Source organism: Cynoglossus semilaevis, chromosome 10 (assembly GCF_000523025.1).
Source record: "Cynoglossus semilaevis isolate Cse_v1.0 chromosome 10, Cse_v1.0, whole genome shotgun sequence".
NCBI classification, from domain to species: domain Eukaryota; kingdom Metazoa; phylum Chordata; class Actinopteri; order Pleuronectiformes; family Cynoglossidae; genus Cynoglossus; species Cynoglossus semilaevis.
The window spans coordinates 3,948,855-3,964,728 of record NC_024316.1 but is presented as its reverse complement, the minus strand read 5'-3'; the positions used below and the strand labels follow the sequence as shown (position 1 = coordinate 3,964,728).

The 15,874-nt window shown below is 39.7% G+C and overlaps 3 protein-coding genes and 1 non-coding gene across 4 annotated transcripts; 1 reads left to right on the top strand and 3 right to left on the bottom strand.

Annotated features, from left to right (window-relative positions):
* Positions 1-12: 12 nt before the first annotated feature.
* On the bottom strand, positions 13-6,642 carry sars1 (seryl-tRNA synthetase 1). Its single transcript, XM_008318220.3, has 11 exons — positions 6,507-6,642; positions 4,790-4,860; positions 4,354-4,434; positions 4,072-4,230; positions 3,840-3,983; positions 3,514-3,669; positions 2,363-2,584; positions 2,127-2,256; positions 1,757-1,914; positions 1,385-1,514; positions 13-1,291 (listed from the first exon to the last, which is right to left on the bottom strand). The coding sequence occupies exons 1-11, from the start codon at positions 6,640-6,642 to the stop codon at positions 1,134-1,136; spliced, it is 1,545 nt and encodes a 514-aa protein (XP_008316442.1). The 3' UTR covers positions 13-1,133.
* Positions 6,643-7,593: 951 nt separating this feature from the next.
* On the bottom strand, positions 7,594-7,665 carry trnah-gug (transfer RNA histidin (anticodon GUG)). The gene has a single exon. It is a non-coding gene; the product is annotated as a tRNA-His (tRNA).
* Positions 7,666-8,288: 623 nt separating this feature from the next.
* Positions 8,289-9,835, bottom strand: kiaa1143 (KIAA1143 ortholog). The gene is made up of 3 exons (XM_008318222.3): positions 9,605-9,835; positions 8,794-8,944; positions 8,289-8,702 (listed from the first exon to the last, which is right to left on the bottom strand). Exons 1-3 carry the CDS (start codon positions 9,716-9,718, stop codon positions 8,464-8,466), a joined length of 504 nt encoding a protein of 167 aa, XP_008316444.1. The 5' UTR covers positions 9,719-9,835; the 3' UTR covers positions 8,289-8,463.
* Positions 9,836-10,336: 501 nt separating this feature from the next.
* Positions 10,337-14,432, top strand: tmem106c (transmembrane protein 106C). Its single transcript, XM_025059709.1, has 9 exons — positions 10,337-10,530; positions 11,228-11,509; positions 11,816-11,879; positions 12,962-13,121; positions 13,387-13,527; positions 13,758-13,807; positions 13,895-13,948; positions 14,030-14,204; positions 14,239-14,432. The coding sequence occupies exons 2-8, from the start codon at positions 11,284-11,286 to the stop codon at positions 14,184-14,186; spliced, it is 852 nt and encodes a 283-aa protein (XP_024915477.1). The 5' UTR covers positions 10,337-10,530; positions 11,228-11,283; the 3' UTR covers positions 14,187-14,204; positions 14,239-14,432.
* Positions 14,433-15,874: the final 1,442 nt, after the last annotated feature.

Here is a 15,874-nt window from a genome sequence, read left to right as displayed (position 1 = left end):
AGAACATCATCATTGGAAGTTTAACTTTTATTTATGTTTGTTTGTTTGTTTTTCTCTTTATCAATGATCAGATATAGGTGTTTATCACTGCAAGTCAATGCAACTTAATGGTCTCAGCAACGAGATAAAGATCAACATGATGAATTGAGGGGTTAAAAATAGGACAGTGATGAGAGATGGAGAGTTTGAAGACCTGGATCAGCCAAAACCTCAATGATTCATATTTCATTTGTAGTTTTTTTTAACTAATATATATAAATATTTAGGAGAAATTTCCCACCCACCAGAATGGAAGGTGGACGCAGAAGAACAGATTCACATCCCACTAACCACTAACAGACACAACTGAGGAGACGTTCAGGTAATGTATCACTCATTTAACTTCTCACTTTAGGAAATAGTTTTGTTCAGGTACTTAATCAGACACAGATATCAGACAGTGACTGAAGCTAAACTAGAACCCACCTAGAAACATCCCAAGAACGAATTCTGCTGCAAAGCTGACAAGAAATATATAAAGAAGTTTAAGAGCGTTGTTGATGTTTTGTTGAAGACAAATCATACATCTGCAAACTACCCAGATGTAACCGTTATATGTGGTAACTTTTAGGTACATAAAACAGACCTTTTAGGCCACTGCTGTTACTTTCCTAGAGAAGTTCAAATTTCTGATAAAAACCTGACAGTAGGAGTAGTCGTGTTTGTGGACGTCGTCTCAGTCTTCTGTAACGTGGGGCCTCAGAAAATGTTCCTGCTGGGTTTGATGAGAACTTGTTTAATTTCAGTTAAGGCTCAATGTTGAGGTGAGGAGCGCAAGGCAGGTGGAGCCTGAAGTGGGCTGTGGGGGAGAGAACACAGGGGGATCCTTCTCTGAGTTTTTTCAATTTTTTTAGTAGCAAGACTGACGGTAGAGCTGAGATGAAGAGACAACACCCTCCATGTAGATAGACACTGATAGGACAGAGGCTAGTCCTGAACAGATGACATGGGAGAACTCTGACATCATCAAACCACACACCTTTAAAAAAACCAATATCTCTGATCTCCAAATCATTCATCCAGGTGACTACGGCCTATCAGTATCTATCAGTGAGGCTAGTGAGCCATGGTGGAGGTGTTCAATAAGCAGGAGCTTATGAGTCATTGACCGACATGCTCTCGATGGCGTTGGGCAGGTCTCCTCCACCTCCCTGCTTCTTCTTCTTCCCTCCTTCCTGTTGTTTCTTTGTCTTCTTTAACACCTCCTGGTCGATTGGCGCCGGCTTCACAAACTTGATGATCTCCCTCAAGTCTGCAATAGGGAGGAAATGTGGTCGTTTATAAAAATGTTCTGCGTATAGTGCTATTTCAGTTTCAAGGGCTGAACCCTGCACACACAGCACACCTGGAGGCATGAACTCCTTGAGCTTTTCTGGAATCACAATGCCCTCGTCCGTCTGGTAGTTCTCCAGAATTGCGCAGATTACACGTGTGGTGGCGCACATGGTGGCGTTCAGCATGTGGACAAACTCTGCCTGCACAACATAAAGAATGACAAGATCAGTGCATTTGGACCGCAGATCAGACACCAACCATATCAACTGTAATCCATCATACAAGTTATAGTGGCCACTAGTGGTACTGCAGTGGGAATTGAATTACTGGGTAGCAGCTAAAAGCAGGCCTCAATATATGATAATATGGTCCATGTGAACTGAACTAAACCTAGAACGTCAAATGTGAATGTCTGCTTATCTGAGGACCCTTGGACTCTTACCTTGTCCATCATCTTTTTGGTCTGTCCATAGCGGATGCGGAGGCGTCGGGCCTGGTAGTCCGTGCAGTTTGAGCAGGACACCAGCTCTCTGAACGCTGCAGAGCCTGGGAACCAGGCTTCCAGATCCAGCTTCTTACTGGCTGCATAATTGAGGGCACCTGTGAAGAAGCAAAATAAAAACCAACATGATCAGCTGATTTATGACCATGTCACAAAACTCTGATTTCAAACATACATGCCTCTATTTTTTATTTTAAGGTAGACCAAAGAGTTTCATTACAGCTGGATTAGGTTCACATGTAATACATTTATTTAGTTAAAGTATTTTTAAAGGGTCATCAACACAGGTATCCACATGTGTGTGTCTCACCAGAGACAATGTTGACGATACGATAGGGAATTCCGAGTGACTGGTAAAACTCTTCTGCAGTTCCGATCATTTCGTCAAACATTTCCCAGGACTTGCCGTCATGTGGTGATGCAAAGACAAACTGCTCAATCTACAAGGTGAAAAAAAAAAGTCTATAATCAAATACTGTTAGTTGAACAGCTCCTCTTCACACTCAAGTGAAATTATCCCTGAATAACAATAATCTGGTCCCTGACCTTTTCAAACTGGTGGACCCTGAAGATGCCGCGGGTGTCCCGACCGTGGGAGCCCACTTCCTGTCTGAAGCAGGTGGAGAGGCCAGCATAGCGGATGGGAAGGTCCTCGGGTTTAAGCCACTCTTCCCTGTGGAATGCAGCGATGGGCTGCTCTGATGTGGCGATGAGATACTTCTCATCTATGGAGGTGTCGTCTGACTTTTCACTGCCTTTTCCCAGGACCTGACAGGGCAAAAAGTCAAATTAAGATGTTTTTTTAATCCATCTACTGTGGTAACAATTAGCAATCCTTAGTAACATTTTAGCAAGCCATTTTTGGGTACACCTTTCACAAATCTCTAGCCAATTGGGTTTTGCCAATAAACAACTTTTTCCATATGACCAAATGTTTCTTTTAGTTTTTAATGTCTGCTTCAACCTTTTTTTATAATCAAAATGTATTCTTATTTAATTTGAAGGAAACTGGGTGAAACGTAGAAGTTGGATATATTTCAGTCATTTTCTACAGTTATCCAAAATCTGGACACTTCAATGTGTCGTGGAATGTCTGTGCAGAATTTGTTTACAAAAACGATATTGTGGGTCATGTTGACCGAACTGTGTAAATCCACACAAAACAGCCCAAAAACCAGGTTGAACCCATAACAACGTTAATTAAGTTTGTATAAACATTTAGAAAAAAAAATACATTTTTGTTCCAACGTACATTTCAAAACTATTTGATTAAAGTTTTCCCTCTTCACAAACCTTTTAGCAATTTGACTCATTTTCACAGATTTTCGATCTTCAACATTTTCAATGTTCTCCACATGATGGACAGAATGTAACTGTGTGTTAATTGCAGATGTCATTTTTGCATTTCTCATCTCCAACAGCACACACATCCACTGATTCTTCTTAGATGCAATGTACACTGGAAAGCAAAAGTAACATCTAGATTTTGCATCAGAGACTGCCCATGTTTTGATACCATACTTAGCAGACTTCTTGGGCATGTAATAACAAACAAAATGTTTTGTATGTCTCTTTTCTAAATATTTACAATTTGAAATAAAGTTGTTATAGTATACTGCTTTAAGTGGATTACACAACATAATCAATGTTATGTAATTTTCAACATAATAAGAGGGTTAAAGTTGAAATTTCTCTACCTTGTAAAGCTCGTCATCAAACTGGCTGAGCTGGGCCACCTCCTGCATAACCTCTTTCCTCATAAAGAAAGGCGTGTAGAGGAGGTTGTAGCCCCTGCTGTGGAGGATCCTTAAGGCATAATTAATCAGAGCCTGCTCCAGGAACACCAGTGGCCCCTAGAGGACAGTGGAACAGTGGAAAAAACAACAACAAACAACGTAAACAGCTTGGCCTAAACTTCAAAAAGTGCTTTTCTATTGTCTTTGTTGATACGTGACATTAGTAAAGAAAATATCAATTTTATACACAAATGTATGCAAAAAAGAAAAAACACTTTTAGACTGACCTTTAAAAAGTAGCCTCTACTTCCAGCCACAACAGCTCCCTTCTCCCCCTCATAGCCATCAATCATGACGACCAGGTCAACATGAGAATATTTCTTCTGGACAGAGCAGTCACCGAAGGTACGCTCCACCCTGTTGTCTTCGTCCTGTCATGGGGTAAGAAAGGATAATGAATTAAAAAGAATTATCTGAGAAAGCAATGAAATGTGAATCAACTCTGATCATCTCACCCACCTCGTCATTGCTGATGGGCACAGAAGGATGCAGAAGGTTACCAATCTCTCTCAGGTACTCAAATCGCTCTGCCTCCAGCTTTAGCCTCTCACCGTCCGACTTCTCGATGGCTTCATCTACCAACAAACGCACCTTCTTGATCTGGGTTACTGTCAGGGGCTGACAAAGAAAAACAAAACTGTTATGACAAACACAGGCACCATGTGCTTACGAACAACAACAAAAAACAAAACAAAAATGCAGTCATTCAGGTGGTGTAGATTAAGAGAGCTGAGCTCATACCGAGAGTGTTTCAGCTGTCAGGGATTCCAGGTTCTGTGCTTCTTCAGGGACAGAGTCGTCATCCCCGACTGGTTCCTTCTTCTGTAAACACAGTAAAAAAACAAATAAACATCAGAAACAGTTTTCAGGTACCAGGTGATTTAGTTTCTTAGAAAATCAAGTTCAAAAGATGGATATGAGATAAGTCTTTTATTTAGTTACAGTGTCATAGTAGGAAACCAGAATACATATTATAATAAAATATAGCATAGCATAGTGCTAAAGCAATAGAAATACTGGTTTGCAGTTTTATCTTTTTACTGCAGAGTTTGCAGATGAGGCACATTTTGTAACTTTGGTAATTTGATATAAAATAAATGAATGACACAAGCTTTGCATCTTTCCTAAAGAAGAAAATCTTTAAAAGACTAGAGATGACATGTTCATGTTCCTTTACCTTCATTTTCTCCCCAATGCTTTTGCTGCAGAGGTTCTTTAGTTTGTTGAGGTTGTCAGCGGTGAACCGACCTGTTTTAGTGAAAGTTACAGTCAGTTAGACAATACTTCAACAAGGGACTACGATCACCATTCGTGAATGTTTCTTAAATGCCTTCACACAAAGTTTTTGAAAGTACTTTGATAGTTGTTGAACTGATGAGGGAACGTGAGAAATTCATTATTACATGTTATGATTTATACTTTTGTATGTGCCGCCAATTGAAGGAAATTTGAATCAGCAAAAGTCAGCATCAGCAAGTCACATTTAGCTAAATTATTCAGAAATTGGAAAGGGAAGGGAAAAACATTGCCTCTGGTACATTTTTGCTTCACATACAATGAAAATATCTGGTCTGAACTGAAGACATGGGTCATTAGCAAAAGAACATAGAATCTGAAGGAGATTTACAGTTTCCTCAAGAAGAGTGGACTGAGATAGAACAGAGGACTTGAAAATGAAATGAGCCCAAACCACTGCAGTCTAACATTCTGCAAAAGGCTCAAAAATGCAAAAAGGCAATAAAAGCTTTCAAGAAGAAACCAATTTAATAAATGTATATATATTGTGCTTTAAAAATAAGGAGCATTTCTTTGTAGAAAAACACGTTGAAAATATTATAGGATAAACCAAGCAGTCACAAATGTCCTGTGTGTGCGTGTTTGTCTGAATGTGGGTATGTGGGGGTGGCAGTTGCAAAAAGCAGCATAAAACTATGATTAATTAATAAAACCATAAACTGAAAACAAAGAACAGATTGTGTCCAAAGTACTTGGTTTGTACCATACTGCAGTGAACCGCACAGACACTGACTAGGGCTTCACTGCAAGGGCGAGGTTGACTTGTCATGTTGCTACCAAGGATTGCATCAGATTTCACGTTACCCGGCATCTGTGTTAAACTAACACAACCTGTCTGTGTAATGCAGCCACCGCTGTTGAAAACGTACGATGGTGTCTTATCAGTCTGCATCTATTAGATAAGTACAAGTAAAGAAACTAAAAATGACAAAGGCAGCAGCTTCTGTCAGATTCATTGTAGTAAGCTCGTTGTTGCTAGCAACGTTAGCATTAACGCTTCACCTTCCGGTTTCATATGCTTAGCCTGAATTGTGGCATTAAGTTATAGTAGTAGCATATTTCAAAATATTTTAAGTTGGAATTAAAATAATAAAAACAACAACCAATAAGCAATGCATTTAATGCCCGGCAGAGCCATTAAAGATGTGTTCTATGTTTGAGGTCTGGACCGGTTCGCTGTATGTGAAACGTTTGCCTAAAGAAGTGAAAGTGAAATATTGGTTTAGTTAAAGATTGGTCTCTAGAAAAGCTGTCGTTATATGTGAGCAGGTGAAATGAAGGACATGTTTTTTGAATAACCTAATAATCAACTTCATACAGTCTTTTGGCGTTATTTTAGAGACTAAGTCCACAGTCGTCTGTTCAGTATCAAGCTTTGGATGCAAGTTCGCCATGAATCAACATAAAAAGCATATAAATACTACGTTCCATCGTAAAACAAAAATAATATATATATGGAGGGTTATGTGTTTAGTTGATACATTATTTATTGATGTTTGGAACAGGAGCAAGAATAATGACTTTTGTTAAAATTAGCATTACTGGTTAGCACGCTAACGATAGCTAGCATATGACCGTAAATATAAATAAAAACGTACATTTTCTCCATTCAGTGTCCGCGGAGATTAGTTTATCCACCAGTGTCACGTCTTTAAACCTCTTCCTTTGGGTTTCGCGGACGAGTTCTGGGTCGCCACCCTTGTCGGTACGGAATAGATCCAAATCGAGCACCATGTTTCCACGCTGCCTCCCGGTAACAGAGAATGAGCCGTGACTCTAAGACACACGCATACAAAAAGATCGGATTCGTACTAGAAACACGTTTAACTCTGCGCATGTGCAGCAAGCGGTAGTTTCCTGTTTCCGGTATTGGGACGGATATACTTCTGATAAGGACCCAGTTATTGTTTGCTTTACATGTATCAACCCAGGACCCAGAAAATCAAATATACAATAATTTTAATGATCGTATATTTAATTTGCCCAATGTATGGCTGTAATACTGGAGTTTTTTTGTGTGTGGGCGCTGGACACTGATTTTCTGCTAACTTTAAGTAATTTATTTATTTTATTTATTTTTAGTAATTTCCCTAAATTATTTCTGGACCAACTTATTTTCTCATTTGAAGGACGCATTTGTAGCCTTTATAATGTTTTAGCTCCTATGCACAATTTTGACCTACTTTAGCATTCATTTCACAATTTTTGCAGAGCCCTTCAGCTATTTCAAGTCCATCTTAAAGTGTCTTCAGTAAGCTAAAAACCACACTATTAGTATCTAATATAACCTTAAAGATATTATAAGATAAGACTTTATTCATCCCACACCGGGAAAATTCAGTCGTTACAGCACCAGGACAGACATGTAGTAGTAAAGGTAACCGCAGAGTACGCATAGTAATTAGAAGGTGAGCATACAAGTATGAAGTGGCCATTTCCAGAAAGGAATAAAGTGAGGAAAGTTATAGTGCACGTAGAACTCTTAACTCGTTAATAATTATTAAGTAGTCCACCTCAATTTTAACTGAATACTGACCGTACTCCCACCCTTTTACGGGTCTTTGAATTAAGAGGTAAATAATATTGGGTCATTATGGTAATGTCCTGTTCAAGATAGATAGATAAAACTTTATTAATCCCGCGGGATTAAAACGTCTCCCTGCCGTGTCAGGGACTATTCATCCCTGCCGTGACCCGGATTCGAACCGGGGTTGCTGCGGCCACAACGCAGAGTACTAACCACTATACGATCACGGCGAGCTACTGGGAGGACATGACGCACCCTGTGTTTGGGACATAACATGACCACCTTCTTCCTATTTCACGTAACCTCTTTGATCAATATACAGTATTTGATCAATGCAATACAACAATATTTCTCAAGTGTGTAGGCAGCGTCACTGAACACACACCTTTTTATTGAACATTATTTTACTGTATATATAAAATCAAATTAATTCACAAATCTCTTAAATAATTTGCACTGCTGAGTTTCAGTAAAATCTATGCTAATCTGAATAGACTACTCTAGTACGCATCTTACACAGCAACTAATTGTTCAGCAGAGAAACTATGTCCTCTATATAATGAGAAGAGTCTCATTTAATGCTATTTACAATAAAAACAAAGCAATAAATAAAATTGATCATTGTGATCAAGCAGTTACTAACAGCTCCTCTCTTCAAGTCAATATTAAGATGTCCAGGAATTCATTATACCCAACGGTGTGTATTGAGGTTTACAGCAAATGTTTCTCTCAAACCAGTTGTTGTTTTTTGTTACCTCAAAAGTTTGTTTTGTTAAGTGATGTCACATTGCATAAATATATGTATGAATGTGTATAATGTGCATGTGATCTCCAAATGCATGATGAAACAAAAAACAGTCAACACTTTTTTTTAATATTGGCTAAAACCCCACTGTAAGAGTTCCTTAATAGTGAGATGTTTAAAATTGAATATTAGTGCTTTCTGAAAGTCTGTGAATAAAGAAGTTAGGTTTACATACAAGTGTACTGAATCCTAAACCCCTGCCTCAAGTTACAGAAAAAGTCTCTCAGTCTTCTTCGTCCTCCTCATCATCTTCACCACCTCCGAAAGACAGAAGACTGTTATTCTTTATTTTCTTTCCAGACTTCTCTGGTTTTTGCGTCTCCTCCTCTGAACTCTCCTGTACAGTGTCTTGACTCTTCTTCTTTTTGCTAGAGCTGGCTGTGATCCCCTTAAATTTATCTGAGGAGCGCTTGGCTGGTTTCTTGAACAGGATTTTACCTTCAGGAAGAGAATGTGCATCATCTGTAGAAGAGACAGGCAAAGCGATAGCAATGACATTTGGCCCACAGTTGCATAAATAACACACTGTGGACTACACATTTATTTTCCTTAACTTTCTCCGCACAGTCTCCAGTGTGGTCGGCCTTGACCTTCTTTGCTTCCTCTTCAGTCAGGTCTCCACTTTTTAGGACTACCACTTGAGGGAGCTCATCCTCTCGATCGCTCCCACTCTCACCGTCATCCAATTCAGGCATCACCTGGCGCTGAATATAAGAAGGAAAACATCACAAGGACGCCTTAAACACGTAGAAATGACATCGACTAATGGGGAATTGCCACCATTTTGGGGCGGAGGGCTCCATTCAAAGAGTTGTCGACCACTGTTCCAGCATGGAATCGCAAATCAAACCGGTTATTAGCAAGCATTATCATTCATTTCGCTAAGTTGAGATAAAAGAAACACCCTCATTTAAGATAGCACTTAAGAGGCCACGTTTACTACTCTATTAACAAACGTCCACAACTGTTACAGACTAAATCACCGTCAAACAATATTCCGACTGAACACCAAGCCTGTGGATGGAGTCATTTTTTATACCACTGTTGTTTCAATCCAATTACATTAAACCAAATATTATTTTTGATCGGATCAGTAAGAAGGTTCTGTAAATAATTCCACGTGCATTTGTTTACGCCTCGGACGAGGCTTTCCCAATAAGGCGGACATACTGGCGTATGGCAGCAACGGGACAACGCTTTGATTGTCCAATTGTTGCAGCGTTTGGTTGATTATTTAGGCCAAACCTGCGTGTGACGGCTGGCGAAGGCGTGACATTATTTTTATGCAAAGAAAGTAAATTTAGCTGCACCAACAGCCCTAGGGAAGCCACCTACTACATTCATTCTCATATTAGCCACGGTACCTTCGTATCCACGGTGGGTCCTTCTTTGTAACCGACGTCATTTTTAAACTTTTTCAAAAAGGACGGTTCCGCTGGTTTCACCCAAGACACACCACTGGGTTTGCCTTTATTCATCGTAAACTGCAATACAACCACGGGTATATTTTTTATTCTTTCTTGTCGTTTTCTGCTTCTTCTTCTTCTTGTTCCTGTTATACTGGCGGAATAAAAGAAACACACGCAGCACGCACTGCCACCTACGGCATCGGAGTAGAAATGGACACAGCGTAACAAGTTGTTCTGTATGCCCAATCGGCAGTGATTCCGCATGTCTTAGTCAATGAAAAGCAAAAAAACAAACAAAAAACAAAACAAACAAACAAAAAAAAACTTCTGCCCCTGAAAATCATTTAATTATTTAAGTCACCAACATTTAGGTGAACGAGTTTTTTCTCGAGCAACGAGCTCTTCCAGTTTTATTTAAGATGAGGAAGTTGTTATCTACTGTGTAACTCATCGTAACTATACATTCTTGGCAATTTTTATGCACAGAGTCAACAACTTAGAATTAACTAACTACAAGTACACTTTATGTTTTCATTTTAAATATTGAAATAAAAATCTATGTAAATGTCTCGTGTGCTTGTTTTTGGATTACATTTACATGTTAACTATTTGCTATTTTACCAATCCTTATAAGCTAATACAGATCCAGTTAGATACATTGAATTTGATACTTGCTTATTGTATTGACGGCGTCGAAGTTCCCAGGGTAAGTGAAGGCAACATGACAGGGAGGCTCTCGCACAGACAAACATACAGCGGTAGAATCAGATTCAGGATGGCAGAGACTCCGAAAACACGGAGACACAGCAGCCTTGTAAATAAAACAACTCTGTGTCCCCGTAACCACCAACTATGGGAAGGTTAACACTTTGCTTTGATAGGTAAGTAAAAGCTGTCCTTCTAAAAATGACAGAATACTGTAAAACTTCACCCGCTAACTATAAACTTTTGCGGCACTTATCGGAAAAATGCGCTATTAATTTTACTTCTTGCTCTTGTAACATCACGGTCTTAGCGTAAAAAGAAACATTGGTGTGACTCAAAATTAGCAAGAAAAATTACAAAAGTGAACCCAAAGATTACCAGATTACCATATATAATCAGATTTAACAAATACGTTGTAGTAAATAGCTAAAGGCTAACTAGGAGAATAGCTAAAAGTGAGCTGAGGAGCGCAGTGTCCGTAAACGGGCTTTTTACCTAACACCATACGATTTCTGGTCCTATCCCAAACCTAAAAAGAAACCAAACAAACTTTTTAAAAAGTATTTCACTCTTTAGAGAATATAAAGGAGCAAACTGTGCCCTGGTGCAACAGCCAAGAACTTCTTCAATATAAATTATTGTCCTAATTATTTTTACATTTACTTTTTGACCTTTGTATAAGTGAAACTAGTAACTAGAAAACAATTTGCTACCAAAGAAGGACATGGCTAAAAAGGGCAAAAAATTGCAGGAGTTGAGTGTTCTTCCACTAGAGAAACAAAACAGAACATGTTCAACCAAAAAACAGGGTCATTTATATCAACAGACCCTTTGCCTTTAATTGATTTTAACAAGATTTCCATGCACCCCCAGACAAACTCTAGCCACTGGAAAAAACTAAACACATCTGGATGTGTTGAATTTCCATCATGGGAATACAAATGTCTCGAAGCAGCAGCCGCCTGTCTCTCCTGTCGGAAAGACAGCAGCAGTTTGAGCAGCAGCAGCACGGATTAGGAGACGAGGACATCGATGACGACTCCCTGGATGGACATGTTAGACGAGAGGACATGGCCAGGTTTCCATACGTGGAGTTCACTGGGAGAGACAGCATAACGTGTCCAACATGCCAGGGAACAGGACGAATACCCTCAGGTGAACAGGATGTTATCTTTAGCAATGCTAATGTGAGGGTTTTTCTTGTTCAATTTATTGACAACTGTTAGCAGTTTCTGGACTTTTCATTATCTTACAGGTAGACATTAGCTCAGCTAGACATTAGCCTACAACATTAGGTAAAATACCTCAAAAGGGTACCAAAAGTCTGCTGAAATATAATGTAAAGAAAGGCCGCAAAGAGCAAACAGTTAGCCACAGGTGGCTCAAAGTGAGTCAGGAGAACATTTAAGGGGAAATATTAATCAGTTTTATTCAGTTGACCTGCGATCTTTCTCCTGACAGATCGAGTGAATGAACTGGTCGCATTGATTCCCTACAGTGACCAAAGGCTGCAGCCGCAGAGAACGTAAGTCGTAATTCCAAAAATGTACTCACAAAGTCTCTCGAGAAAAATGTACGGACTAGGTTTTAATGATCAGTAATTCAATAACTACATGTTTTGGCACTATAGCAGTCACGTGACCTGTTGCGTTAACTAACAATTACACACAGCTCATTGTTCTTCTCCGACGTGAGTGTGTCGTTCAAAAATGTGAACGGTGAAGGTTGTATTGTCCCGATGACATCAACAGAAGCTAACAGGAGTCAGGAGTTGGAACAACGATGATTCCAGTCAGAGGAATGATACTGTGGACTTGGTATCATACAGGGTTCAGGTTAGGTTCTATAGCAACTAGGCTTGGGCACTGATGGCATTTTTTATCTGCCAGTTCTGATTTCTGATCTTTTGGTAAGTGTGACTTGGCAATACAGATTTTTATTTTTCATTTCCTTTAAACCGACAGGAAATACAAAAGTATTTTGTAGAATGTTCGTCAGTGCAAAATTTGAATTCACATCACCAATAAATATAAAATGCCAGCTATAATCAGATTTAGCAAATAGGTTACGTTAATAGCTAAAGTCTAGCTAAGATAATAGCTAAAAGTTAGCTAAGGAACAGAGTGGCCAAACACAGGCTTTTGTTTTTCCTTCTATCTTTCTTGAGTCAGCAGATAACCAGTGATAACATGAAGGGCTTTAGATGCCAACACATGCAGTGGCAAAGTGACATTTCTCTTCTCATCCACCACATGCCCTTTCAAAAATAAACAAACACTTGCACGACTGGAAACAGGTCTGCCAACGTTGTGTCCGTTGGCAGGTCATGTTAGGCTGGATGATGTTGTTTTAGGTGTTGGATTAATTTTACTTTTGTTGGCTGCAACACCAGCAAGACATTTGCTGACTGACTGTTGACCAATCAGGGCTGGTCATGTTGAAAATAAAAAAAACCCTGACAGATTTGCTAGTTGATTGGTGTGTCTGTACTAGCATGCTGGAAAAATGGAGGCAGACAAATTTCATAAAGGAACTCTTCCTTGCACTCAGTTCCTGGTATTTAGTATAAAAAGTTTCTGTTCTGCTTTATTTTGGTTTCTCTGTCAGGAAACTCTACGTGGCACTGTCAGTGGTACTGTGCCTGCTTGCCTCGTCATTGGTCGCCTTCTTCCTTTTCCCTCGCGTTGTGGTCGTGGTGGATGATGGGATAAAATCCGTGACCGTTCACTTTGATAACAGCAGCATGAAGGTCCTAATGAACATGACGGTAGGGATTAAAAAAAAAAAAAATCACCCAAAGTAATAAAAGTTAGTTCACTTCTTTTACTAAGGCCACTAAGGTAGGACAAGGACTGGGAGTGAGGACTGGATTTAGATCACATGTGTCAAACTCAGGGCCAGGACCTGGTGGATGAAACCATCACAAAGTGGATATAATTGGATATAATTCAGTGACGTGACTCTTTGGACTCCAACTGCCTTTAACCACTGAGAAACATCTTATTTCTTGTGTTTCATCACATTCTCCTCAGACCACGCTCAACTTCAGCAACCCAAACTTCTTCTCAGTGCTGGTGCAGAGCATCAGCTGCCAGGTCCTGTACATGAAGACGGTGATTGGAACGCTGCAGCTGGATAACTCCACAACTCTCCTGCCACTCAGCTCACGACAGGTAAAAAACAAACAAACAAACGAAAAAAAAGTTGACCTCAAAAGTATACATTTTCACCCCTTCATACAGTAGTGTAGATCTGTATGTACTAGGAGTGTGACAAAATATCAATACTATAACACAGGGATCCCCAACCCCTGGTCTGCGGACTCCTTCACGCACATCCATGAATTGACTCAACCTGTCGAACCGATTTGTATAACAACATGCTGTCACTTACCCGTTAACAGGTGAACTACACCGTCAGCGTGGAGATCGGTTCCAGTGCACCTTACGTTTAGTAGGTTTTCCTCTTTATTTGGCTGTGAATTCCCAGTGAGTTCTGATGAGAGTCTATCACAGTTTAACAGACTTATTGTTCTTCCAGTGCCTTCTGCACCATGTCCAGCCTAAAGGTCCACAACATCGTCATCATTGTGCAGTAAGTGGTTGTTAACGTGATCAAACCTAACGGCAGTCGTGACGGTCTCAGCCGCTCTGATCCTCTTCACCCTGCTTTCAGGACGTCGGTGAAAACCTCCTACATGGTGAGAACGTCTCAGAACAGCCTGGAGGCCTACCGTTACATAGACTGCGGTTCCAACACCACGTACCACCACGCGGCGGAGCAGCTCGGTGGCCTGTCCGCAGGCTGGTCGCCCCACCAGCCCCTGCTCTGACAGGAACAGTCCGGGCTATTCTGGAACTTTGGGAAAAAAACCTGCACGCCCGTTCAGCTGGGTCTGATGAACAGTTCCGTTGAGGTCCGTTGTTAGCGATGGACTTGGACCTGGAGGCTCTGGTGTCTTGGAGTTGAATTATCCTGCTGCAGCTGCTTGTGGTGCTTTTTACTGGTTTAAGTGAAGACTATGGACATCATGTGAAGGGAACTCATTCAAAAGGGCTTATTTATTACTGCTAACCAGAGCTGTTTATCAAGTAAATTAACACGTCGTCGTCTCCAGTTTAACGTGGAATGTAGACGAATGCCGTATAAGACCCTTTGTCGACATTCTTATCATCAGTGTTTTGATGTGTTTTGTCATGGCTCTAAGCTTAGGAGAGCATTTAAATCTGAACACCGAGACTCTTCAGGACGATTCCGACGTTAACTTTAAAAATGATGTACTTTTAGCACCACTGGAGTTTTGGTGTATTTTAAAGGAAATATACAGGTACTTTTGAAGTAATCAGGATACAGTTTCTCATTATTTAAACACTGGTTTTTAGCTCCAGGATCATGTACAGCGTCAAAGAAGAGTCGAGTTCCTGAAGAGTGTCTGTTGATGACGCTCGTGTGACGACTTTGTCATCACTCAATAACAAAGAGTGATAACAGTCCTGCAGAAATTACTGAAGGGTGAGTTTCGACCCATTAATATCTCACATTTTAACAGTCCGCAGTCTTGTCTTTATTTTGGGAAACTAACTTGAGCACATTGCTTTAACCGAATAGACTTTCTTCTGGGTCACGTTGAACCGTCTTGTTTAACAATAACAGGATGTGGTTACTGTATGTCATCTGCTGTCTCATTGGAACAGGATGTGGTCAGGCCCTTCATTACTGTATGTCATCTGCTGTCTCATTGTATTTTTATTTTAGTTTTTTCCCACTGCACATATTAGCACTGATGAACATACGGTTTTACTTCTTCTACCAGATTAAAAAAAAAGTTTTTTAAAGAAGTTTGAAATAACCACACTTAAAGTCTGATTTTTCTGTTAAAGTTGTCTAAATACTGACTGCTATATTATTTATTAAAATATTACAAAAGTCAGTGTTGTCTCAGGAACAGAATAATAGAAATAATAATAATCATTCGATCCCTATTTAAATTATTTGTGAATTCACGATTAATGATTTTAAAGTTTTTATGTGCTCTGAATTTTGGTCAATGTATAATAAAGGGGAAATTAATAAATACAATTGTAAAATGTCATTGTCATTGACTTATTTGTCTTTTCTTTCTTCAGTAAACGTTCATTTAGATCAGTCCTTCATTTCAGCTAAATATGAAATGCTATAATGCTGTATATTTTATATCTACGTCTGTGTATGGTTGATAAAGTCCAGCATAAAGGCCCACAAGTCTGATACCTCAACTTAAAGTAGCTGCCGATAGTGTCCCCATTTATGGCAGGGACAAAGTTAAGTTGAGCATATGAGCTAAGGTGTCGTGTTGGATGGGCTACAAAACAGTCTTCAACTTGTGTCAGAATTCTGTTCCTACAGCGTAAGGTGACATGACTTTCAACATAAGCCGGAACTCGCATACTGTAACCTATGTTACTCAACTAAGCTAACACAGTGGTAACATCATCATTTAGGCCAGACCAGGGCCACAATTAGTCCTAAAATTTGTATCAG